Below are 12,006 nucleotides of genomic sequence, written 5' to 3' on the forward strand. Positions count from 1 at the left end.
AAGCGGGGAGCTCAAACATGTTGGAACCCGCCTTTCAAAATAAGTGTCGTTAGACGCATGACAGGAAGAACGTTTTTACATGATTCCGCAGCTGAGAGAATCTAACATTTATATACTCGGATTAGAATATTCACGAATCATTCGAGCATGAGCTAAAGTCAAAGAAGTACAAAATGTTAACTTGATGGTTACGATGGCAAAACACGACTTCCGGATACAAATGTCATGCTGTCAAAACAATAATAACATGCATTTTCTTAGAATTTATGCCGAGTGAACGAAGGGAAGGAAGAAATTAACCCTTTTTCTTCATTGGTAAAAATAACTGCAGACAGAATGGCAGACGAACTCTTTTCTAAACGACTACCGGTTGTCGTCAAATCAGCTGACCGAGAAGAAAGGTTTGTGAATTTCAAATGTCTTACTAAAACCCCGGATCCCCTTAACTTGTCTCCATAGAGCTGGACAAACCATTAAGCTGTGTTCAGGTGTTATCAGCTGGCCGTTGCAGTTGGTGTAAAATAGTATTGTCTGGGACATTTTCTAGGGTGATATGAATATAACCCATTCTCTTAGTATAGTTTAGTAATGCAGCAAGGGAGATCGGTGTGACGAGCGAATGTTTTAACCACTAGGCTATCCCACCACCCCTGTCATTTCTGTATAAATATTTTCTCTTACCTGGAATGCATATGGATCCACCGGTTCAGGTTTAAAATTTGCATTTGAACAGATACTAGTACCTGGATGAATGGTGTTCTCAATGTGTATTCATGATAATAATATTCATTCTAAGATGCCTAGTGGTTAGAACAATCGAAAAAAAATACATTATCAGACAATAAAGGTATAGTTTTTTGATGACATAACAATTGAATGACGTTATCCCGTCCAGGGGTGGAAATAACCCATTGCCCGACGTCCGAGTCCAGTGTTTTTTTCTGTCGGGCAAGCAAATTTGTATATCACGCTGTACCGGTGTCCAGTTGACTTTCCAATGTTAATAATGTTGTTTATTTAAAAATGCAACAAGAAAACGGCCGGTATAGTGGAAAAATGATCAGGGCAAGTGATTTTACATGTGCCACTGTACCGGAGTACACTAGCAATTTTAAAGTCATTTCCACCCCTGCCGTCACTGCGTCATTCTAGTGTGCCCCCTCATAATCGAATTATTTTACATTACGTCACAATGTAAGCGACGTCACGATGCATGTCAGTTGTCGACTCGCCTCGTACGGCCTCCTACAGTAAACTACTCCGTTGCATCCCGTTTCTTGGTTTGCAGTTGCTTCACGCAGCTAACATCACTGGTGGAAACATTACGTTTATGTTTTACGATGGTTAAAATGTGTCAATTCGACTCACAAGTTTTCAGCGACACGGTAACGTTCGCAATGTTTACATTCCCACAATGCAATCGTGGAATGTCGCTTGACTACTCAGCTTCATCTGGATGTACTGATCTAAACTTACGTTGGTAGTAGAAATGCGACGTTCATATTGCCCCACATGGTTTACGTTAATGACAGATGTAATTAAAATAATTCAGAGAAGATATTTAATCCGAACGTAAACCGTCATCAAACTGTTTATCATGTGTTTTTTTCTGGTAACGTTCGTCTTAAAGTAGGGGGGCAGACACATCAATAGAACAGCGCGCCAGTTGGCCCTGTGCGGGGATTCTTAATTTAGGTCACCGATACCGTCGTTTGTTTTCTGCCTTAAATTAATCGTAATTATCCTTAGAAAGTATTAAATTTAGCATCCCTGAACTATTATACCGTCCTCGTGCTTTAATTATAATAGTTCAGGGCAAAACTATACTTTATTACAAAACACATTGGGGTAGATCGAACTTTATTTCCTAATTTGATTAACATCCACCAGTTCATCTTTTCCCAATAGTACTATATATTTTGTTATCAGAAACTATTTAAGTATCAATACCAAAATTGTCCATGTGGTTGTTCAAAATCTATACAGCCCCATTGTCAAAAATATGTCAGTATGATTTTGGAACACATCTGGCCAAGCCTTTTATTTGTGTAGTGCAAATCAATTCCTGAAACATTTTACCCTTAGTTCCAACTATACAAACTTTATGGATGATCAACTTCTTTATTTTCACAATGGCGACATTTCGATATAGATTCTTATACTGTTTTCAAGCATATGCTTGAGGTCGCTATACCAAAACATTGCCATTGTGAAAATAAAGAAGTTGATCATCAGTAAAGTTTTGTCATCTCTATACCACCAACTTCTAGCATGCCACTCAAACAAATTCTAAATATACATTTGCCACACTGACACATTACTGTGTGAACATTAGGGGTGGGTATTGCAAGGAATTTTCATATTGCGATAAATTGCAATGCGAAAGCATGTATTGCAATATGTATTGCAATATATTGCAAGAAGTTTTCTTTAACAAAAAATACGTATAATCGAGTTAGTGCTTGATTTATAAAGTAAAAACACAACAAAATCACAATGCTTGATTAGGAGTTAATAGAAACTTTTAATCATGACAAAATAAAAATGTAAATAATGTTTGGCACAAATGAAACAAGGAAAGGATCAATTTAAAAAAACGGAAATATCCTAAAAATTTTCGAGTGTTACGAAGTTTTCCAAATGCATGTCAAAATACCGGTTTTCGATCAGCGTATCGCAATACGTATCGTTTTCATGTCTGAACCGGTAAATACCAGTATACCGGTTATATTGCGCAGCCCTAGTGAACATGGTATTTTAGCAGGACACTCTCGAAGTTTTCTCAAATTTACTGTATAGGTATAGTATTCTTTGTTGTTTGTTTTGAGAGTGAACCTGTGAGTAAAATGTAACATTATTTTCCTTTCAGGAAAGTTTCACTCCACTTGCGAATGGAACTGCAAGCAATAACATCTCCGTTACATAGAAAGGTAAGTTTCCTTGAATATATTTGAGAACGTTTTTACTTGGTATAAAACAAATTGTTTGTATTGTAATTAAGGGGGTTCTTTTTTCATGATTTTAGGGTATTTTAAAAAATAATATCAGTATTATTACAGATATTGATATATTGAGAATCTCACCCAAGTGTCTTCTGATATCAATTATATCAACACGAGTTGATAAAGTTACAAATATCCGAGGCTTGCCGAGGATATTTTTACTTTTATCAACGAGTGTTGATATATTTGATATCAGAAGACACGAGGGTGAGATTCTATTTATCATCCAAAATCACTCTTCATTAATTTTCAATGAAAAATGTACATCTCTGAACATGGTACTGCCTTTAGACTTGCAGTGCAGCGATGTCATAGCATTGTGACGTCATCAAGTACATGACGTCATAGCATTGTTACGTCATCAAGTACATGACGTCATAGCATTGTCAAGGCATTGTGCAAAATCTACTGTCAAAACGATATCTCCTAGGAGATATCGCGTGATCTCACACAAGCGATATCTCCTGTGGAACACAGTTTTGGATGATAAAATGATATAAACTTCTAAAGTACTGTCGGAAATAGAAAAAAACTGTTTTTAGACTGTTACTCTGTATCCCTAAAATTGACAAATTTACAAATAGCATATATCAAAATAACCCACATCAGCCTAACAGGGCGTTCAGTGGGATGCGTAATAGGATGGCCAGAAAAGCATGTTCTCTTGTAAAATCGGGCAAAACTTAGAAAAAATACGAATAGCTGCTCAAAACAATAGATCAGACTATAGATGGCAATTAGGTCGCTCAGCCAGGTATTACAATGGACCGTCGACTCACCTGGCATGAAATGCACGTGCTGCCTACAAGCACAAGGGGTCATCTCAAAGATATTTTATGCTTTTTCATGTGTGTTGAATATGTCTCATGTATTGATTAATTTCTTACGTGCCTTTATTTCCTAAACTTTATGTTGAGATATGTAAAAGGGTATGATACCCATGGAAAAGCTTAACTCAGCCATTGTATTAAAGGTTTTAAAATATATAGGTGGCATGACCACTCGAAGATCGACAGGACTGGATATTATTTGTAAATTGTTATGACATGCTGTTTGCTTCCCAGTTTAATTCCCCTTTAAGGATTATCCTATCTCGGCTTATATCGTTACCCCCCCCAGCCCGACCCCAACCACCGTCTGCGACATTTTTAGTGATAGTCAGATTCCATAGTAGCTACACCCTTCATAGTTTCAGTATTACAGTTATTATTTTTTTTATGTCAGCTATTGTTTATAATGAAGCTCAGTTTAATTTTCGAAATGGACTTTTAAAAATTGTCCTTTGTAATATAATGTCATCACACACTAATTTTCATAAAGCCATGGTCTGTTCTGAATAAATCGCTTTGGACTTAGAAAAACCCCGCATTGCTCATTTCTGCACTAATCTCTCCTCAGTAAAGTCCTTTTTCTACGTTTCCTATCTCCCTACCACTGAGACTGTAGTTAGGCCGAAGTTAGTTTAACAGATATTTCACACTTTCACATATTAACTACATAAATTGTAGATATCAATTCGAAAAAACATTTTTGTTCTATTTCCGACAGTACTTTAGTAATGATGTTTTGATACTTTGATCATGTTGATAGTACTGAGACATCACATTTTATACATAGTGTAACAAGTTGTTAGTGTTTCACCTGTTACAGGAACTGGTTGTGAGACTCACAGATGAAAGTGACTTATTTTTCCTGTACACTCTAAGGCTTGGGGAAGAGGACTTTCAGAGGTAAAGTGTCACACAGTATTAGAATAGCAGCAAAATATACCCCTTGTCAACATGAGTGAGTGATGGAGATTTTACGCAGCTTTTTAGCAATATTCCAGCAATATCATGGCAGGGGACCCTAGAACTGGCCCTATGGGCTTCACACATTGTACCCATGTGGGGAATCAAACCCGGGCCTTTGGCATGATGAGCCAATGCTTTAACCACAAGGCCACCCCAGGGCCCCTTGTCAACGTGACCAAGAATTGACCTGAAGCATGGAATTTGTTATTATTTGATAATAATGTCTTTCAGTGGCATTTAGAAGTTGTACATTGATGTCCAAGATATTTTTATGGATTAAACTTCTTTATAATTTCCCTCACGACGTTTCGAGACCATTCCAGGTTCCTTCATCAGGTGAACTGACAGTTGGGACTATCAGTTCACCTGATCAAGGGACCTGGAATGGTCTCGAAACGTCGTGAGGGAAATTATAAAGAAGTTTAATCCATAAAAATATCTTGGATATTTGATAATAGTTCTGAATAAATGTAACACTGAGACATGCTCCTGGGAAGGTCCAGTTTAGGATTTGTCTTCAGCAACCAATGTTTGTTGTAAGATGACCAATAGGATCAGGTGGTAAGGCTCGCTGATTAGGTTGGTACATGTCATTGTATGGTCATTACTCATGATGTTGATCATTGGATTGTCTGGTTCAAACTTGAGATCATGTACAGTTCACCGTTGTACAACATAGGAACAGAGACATGCACTGGTCACTCAGAGTTGTGCGTAAAGCGTTCTACTCATAGGGGGTCGGTGGGGTAGCCTAGTGGTTAAAGCGGTCAGTTGTCACCCCAAAGATCTGGGTTCACTTTCCACATGGGTACAACGTGTGAAGCCCATTTCTGGTGTCCCCCACCGTGGTATTGCTGGAATATTGCCAAAAGCGCCATAAAACTAAACTCACTCACTTCAGACTCCTAGAATACCTTTTTTGTATGTTTAGGTTGAAGCTTCTTCTTCCTGTGATTATTTCTGTCCCACTTAATGAATCTGTTAGATAGAACCTTTGATATTTACCGGTATCTTCATTCATTTTGCAGCCTCAAAGTACAGCAAGGACTTCTGGTTGATTTTGGTGCTTTCCCTCAGAAGTTTATTGACCTGTTGGAGATGTGTGTGAAGGAGGAACACAAGGATGTCCCTAAGTATGTCCTTAAAAATGGGATCCTATATTATCCCATTTTCCATTTGTTTTAGCCAAACATTTGTACTTGAAATTGTCACAAGTTCAAAACTGGAAATTGATAGAAAGAAAAACAGTTGTCAGTTGAAGAAATACATCCAATACTTTTCACAATAATCACATCATAACATGTTCCACATTATAATAAAAAAATACCTTGCACCAAATGTCACTGACACTGGTGTACTGGATTTGTGCCAATTTTGGGTTAAACCTTTGGGTAAGGAATGCCTTTATAATGTCATGTTGTGTCTTTTGTAGATTCATTCTGCAGTTTGTGAGCCAAGGGTCTCTCTCTGAGAAGGTGACAGGAATGTTAAACATTGTAGAAACAAATCCATTCAAGCATCTGACTCATCTGTCACTCAAGTTCATCCCAGGGCAGGACGCAGATGTCAAGAAATACCTAGCAGACTGCCTCAAACAGCTGAAGGTGAGCACATGATGTTTTATGTACAGCGTATACAGCAATTGAGCAGCTAACACCTGAAATAGCATGTCAACAAAACTGAACAGTGTGTGATGACCAATATATGATGACCGGTGTTTGATGACCAATGTATGATAACCGTTGTTTGATGACTAGCGTTTGTTGACCAGTGTTTGATGACCATTGTTTGATGACCAGTGTTTGATGACCAATGTATGATGACCAATGTATGACCGTTGTTTGATGACTAGCGTTTGTTGACCAGTGTTTGATGACCGTTGTTTGATGACCAGTGTTTGATGACCGTTGTTTGATGACCAGTGTATGATGACCGTTGTTTGATGACTAGCGTTTGTTGACCAGTGTTTGATGACCACTGTTTGATGACCAGTTTGATGACCGTTGTTTGATGACCAGTGTATGATGACCGTTGTTTGATGACTAGCGTTTGTTGACCAGTGTTTGATGACCGTTGTTTGATGACCAGTGTTTGATGACCGTTGTTTGATGACCGTTGTATGATGACCAGTGTATGATGACCAGTGTATGATGACCAGTGTTTGATGACCAATGTATGATGACCAGTGTATGATGACTAGTGTTTGATGACCGTTGTTTGATGACCAGTGTTTGATGACCATTGTTTGATGACCAGTGTTTGATGACCAATGAATGATATCCAGTGTTTGATGACCATTGTGTGATGACCAGTGTTTGATGACCAGTGCATGATGACCATTGCATGATGACAGTTGTATGATGAGCATTGTATGATGACCAGTGTATGATGACCAGTGTTTAATGACCAGTGTTTGATGACAGTTGTATGATGACAGTTGTATGATGACCGGTGTTTGATGACAAATGTATGATAACCGTTGTTTGATGACTAGCGTTTGTTGACCAGTGTTTGATGACCGTTGTTTGATGACCAGTGTTTGATGACCGTTGTTTGATGACCAGTGTATGATGACCAATGTATGATGACCAGTGTTTGATGACCAGTGTATGATGACCAGTGTTTGATGACCAATGTATGATAACCGTTGTTTGATGACTAGCGTTTGTTGACCAGTGTTTGATGACCGTTGTTTAATGACCAGTGCATGATGACCATTGTATGATGACAGTTGTATGATGAGCATTGTATGATGACCAGTGTTTAATGACCAATGAATGATGACCAATGAATGATATCCAGTGTTTGATGACCGTTGTTTGATGACCATTGTATGATGACCATGTATGATGAACAGTGTTTGATGACCGTTGTATGATGACCTGTTTATGATGACCCGTGTGTGATGACCGGTGTTTGATGGCCCATGTATGATGACCAGTGTATGATGACCGGTGTTTGATGACTGGTGTTTGATGACCTGTGTATGATGACCAGTGTATGATGACCAATGTTTGATGACCAGTGTATGATGACCTGTGTATGATGACCAGTGTGTGATGACTGGTGTTTGATGACCAGTGTATGATGACCTAGGAATGATGACCTGTGTATGATGACCAGTGTGTGATGACTGGTGTTTGATGACCCATGTATGATGACCAGTGTTTGATGACCAATGTTTAATGACCAGTGTATGATGACCAGGGCCAAAATGTTCGAAGCTCTCTTACAGCTAAGATAGTCGTAAGTTAATGTTAATGTATGGCACTTACGACCATCTTAACACTAGGAGAGCTTCAAAAATCTAGGTCCAGTGTTTTTAATGCATGTTGTTCCAGGAGACGAATGGCCTGCTGCAGCAGAGGTTGGAACACACTCATGGAGATTTGTCCCAGAGGCTGCAGGCTACACAGGAAGTACGTAGTAGCGGGTAACAAGTGTTAACAAACAACATGTAACTCTGAAGTGTGATCTTTGCAAAAAATGCAAAGGCAATAGTTGGACGATGTAATATTTGCATGATTATTCTATTTCAGCAGTATGTTCAGTGTCTCTTTTAATTATTACATTGATATGTCGTTGATAAGACCTTTTGAACTATGAAGGTGAAATAATCCTCATATAATCCCACTTTAAGAGACATCTTGTACAAATATCTCTCCCAAATAGTATTGTTGTGTTAAATTTTTCTCCGTATGTCATTTATGTTTATCTACTGTGAAAGAAAACCCCTTCATGTTCCTTATTCTCTGTAGGCAGGTTATAGCCCTGCACATTTGTGTGAAATGTTGCGTTCTCCATGCAGTCTCTGGCGTCAAAGTCATCAGAGTTGGAGAGTCTGAAGACGGAGTGGACGTCCAGGTTGGTAGAGGTTACATCACGGCACAAAGAAGAAATGGCATCTGAGAAGGAGCGCTCACTTCAGGTGTGTTGTGGCTTGTGCTGCTTGAAGGTAGATCAAAAGGAGTGAATTATCAGGCAGGTTACTTCAGAAACCTGGAGAGATGTCAGCATTTATTGGGGATGTTTAGTTCTATGGAGAAATGGTGCCCAGTATCCAATGCTTGTATTATCAGCTGTGAGTCATTGTACCATGACAATGTTGGATGCTGCTCACAATATTGACCACTTATTTGTCATTTTAAGAGGGCAGTTTTTGAAACATTTATGATTTGACGTGAAAGGCCCTTGGTCCTGGTGATGAAATATTTGGTCTGGATCTTTTACACCGCTTTTAGCAATATTCCATCAATATCAGGGCGATGATTTTGTTGATAACATATTGTTGTACTTTGATAGTGTGGAGGTTTGTTCATGATGTCAATCACTGGTTTGTCTGGTCCGTACAGGCCTCAGTGTTATGCCCAGGGATGAAAGGAAGAAGTCTTGTTACACTGTCATTTATTCAGTTGCATACATTTACAAACATATACCTGCACACAGCAGCACTCAGTCCAGAAGGACTAACTGTCCTTCCCCCAGCAACAAACCTCACTTGCATCACACACACCGTCATACAGAACACCAGAAAAAAGTGACAACATGGAACACAGTCACATCCTTGATGCAGCCATCTTGAATAAAGTGCCAGTCTTTCGAAATCTTGTTAAATATTACATGTTATGAAACAAAATACATTTGAATTATTTCATGATCCAGAAATCTGAAACAGTCATGTTACATGTTCTAGATACAGGGCGGCCTTCAGCAACGGTTTGACCGAGAGAGAAAGGAACTGGAACAGGCCCATGCCAAGATAGTCAAACAGTTGGACAGCAGACTGTACGAAGTGGAAGGGGTCAGCAAGGTCAGAGGTCATGGTCACTTAGGGAGCTTAATCTTTATTGAATCATTCACTCTAGTCAATATTTGACGATGTTTTGATGACAATTGAAAACATTGATATAATGTACACCTAAATGTTTAATTTATGATGGTTTTTTATCTTGCTGTTGACTTTTGCACAATCACACTGTCACTCTTCATTTTCTGTTTAGGACCTGACAGACAGGAAATACAAATCAGAGTCGACAGTCCGAGAACTGAAGTCAAAACTGTCAACGCTGGAGGAGGAACACACACGAGCCAAACAGGAAGTACAGACACTGCGGAAGCAGAACGCCAGCATGGACTCCGACTACCATGAGCAGGGCAAGCTGGTGAACCAGCTCCAGACACGGATTGCTGTCATGGAACAGGAACTCAAGGATAAGGAGCAGGTGCTCTCCAAGTCATCAGATCTTCTCGGGTCTGAACAGGAGAAAAAGGTCAGTCTTGTGAGGTTGCCTTGTTTTTTGGTTACTTAGTTACTTAGTTCCAAGTTTTCTGATACTCTTGGGTCTGAAAAGAAGAATTTCAGTGTTGTGATGTTGCCTTGTTCCTAAGTTACTCTACTTGGTTCCAAGTTTTCATATTGTCTCAGGTCTGAGCTTGAGAAGGTCATTGTTGTGTGGTTGTATTTTGGGGGGGGGGGGGGGTTGAACTTGGTTTCCAAGGCATTGCTCTGTTCATTTCACAGCAAAAGAGGCAACATGCATGGCAGTATTGAATGTTGAAGATGTTGGCCATCTGTATCAATGCCTATATCCTATCAGTCACTGCATCAATGTGTCATTGTTGATACCACTGTAATATTCATGGAAATAGTGACCCTACTGTATTCATTGTATGGCTTGGTTGTCTAGGATGACTTCTGTGTCCCATAGCTTCCAGTATCTGTTCCAAGATTCAACACCATGTCAAGTGTCACCACCATAAATCAAGGCCCATCTGTGTCATGTGATATAATTGATGTTAAACCCATGCTGTGGTAACCGTATCTCTCAGGGCCTAGATTTTCGAAGCTCTCTTAGCGCTAAGATAGTCGTAAGTGCCATACATTAACATTAACTTACGACTATCTTAGCGCTAAGAGAGCTTTGAAAATCTAGGCCCTGGTTACTTGTGGCTGCACATAGCCAATGGTATTTTTTCTGGAAGAATCCAGATTTGGAACGTATCATGTTAACAATGTTGGGCAATTTTTAAGAATACCTCCAGTACTAAGTTATTTAAGTTGAACTGGAGTTCATGAGGTGTGCTGTTGCCGCTTTGTTGTAGAGGAAGTATGAGGAAGACTTGGACAGGAAGCACAAGGACATCAGTAAGCTGGAAGGCAAGGTCAAGGCCATGTCAGAGGAGCTTATGAAGGGCAATGAGATCATTAAGAAGTTGCAGGAAGAGGTCAAAAGCAATCGAGCCAAGGTGAGAGGAAATTGTTTATATGTGCCTTAAAAGTAAAAAAAACTCCATGTTTGCAAATATGTGAAATATGGATCAGTGGTTTTATTTGCAGAATCAAAATTTACTTCATATGGAGTATGCCTCTTGTGCCTTAACTTTGAATATCTAGACAAACATTTGTGCATCTAAAGTTACATAGGACAGAAAGTATAAACTGTTATTCTTATGACAAAATGGTGGTATCTTTTGTTTATGTGATGTGGTGTGCAAGGCTGAATCAGACTTTGCATTGTAGCCAAACATTAAAAATAAAATGCAATGGTGTCTCAGCAATGTGGGGCGGCGGGGTAGCCGAGTGGATAAAGCGTTCGCTCGTCACTCAGAAAACCCAGGTTCGATTCCCCACATCGGTACAATGTGTGAAGACCATTTTTGTGGTATCCCCCGCTGTGATATTGCTGGAATATTGCTAAAAGCGACGTAAAGGTAAACTCACTCACTCACACTCAGCAGTGTAGTTACCAATGTGAACACAGGATGCTGACCCTGTGGGAATTCAGGGTCGGAGTAGGTCCCCAGCGACCTGTGCTGGTTGTAACAGGCAGTCTAGTAGATCAAGTGTTATGGCTTGACAGCTGTGTTAAAAGTGTGTCTTTGTAAACCTGGTGCCTATTTCATAGTTTCTCAACTACCCTCTGTGTTGTTGTAGGTGAAGTTGAGGACACAGATTGCAACGGACAGGAGAATGGGGCAGGACAGGAGCAGGAGAATCGCAGGATCTTGCTGGCACCAAAGACAGAAGACCACTACAGGAGGTTGGCATGGAAAACATGACTGTAAATATGTGTCAGACTGATCTTGCAGTTTCCAGACTTAGTCAAAGATGCTTTGGAGTGATATTAAGAGTCAGTGCCACTTCAACAAGCTTATCTGTGGAAATAGGGCTGATATTTAACAGTTTTCATTTATCCAAGACATTGTCAGTA

General features: G+C 39.5%; 1 protein-coding gene across 1 annotated transcript in view; it reads left to right on the top strand.

The window, feature by feature from the left end:
- LOC124259702 (spindle assembly abnormal protein 6 homolog) overlaps nt 1–12,006 on the top strand; it is a 16,483-nt gene continuing 4,477 nt past the window's right edge. The window contains 12 exon segments of the mRNA XM_046693926.1: nt 1–401; nt 2,870–2,930; nt 4,653–4,732; nt 5,824–5,928; nt 6,228–6,399; nt 8,137–8,214; nt 8,604–8,723; nt 9,489–9,605; nt 9,796–10,065; nt 10,898–11,041; nt 11,730–11,786; nt 11,788–11,835. Of these exon segments, the coding sequence (XP_046549882.1) occupies nt 337–401; nt 2,870–2,930; nt 4,653–4,732; nt 5,824–5,928; nt 6,228–6,399; nt 8,137–8,214; nt 8,604–8,723; nt 9,489–9,605; nt 9,796–10,065; nt 10,898–11,041; nt 11,730–11,786; nt 11,788–11,835 (1,317 nt within the window). The 5' untranslated portion in view covers nt 1–336.

Source organism: Haliotis rubra, unplaced genomic scaffold (genome assembly GCF_003918875.1).
Source record: "Haliotis rubra isolate DU_JTF1 unplaced genomic scaffold, ASM391887v1 Scf10, whole genome shotgun sequence".
Taxonomy (NCBI): Eukaryota; Metazoa; Mollusca; class Gastropoda; order Lepetellida; family Haliotidae; genus Haliotis; species Haliotis rubra.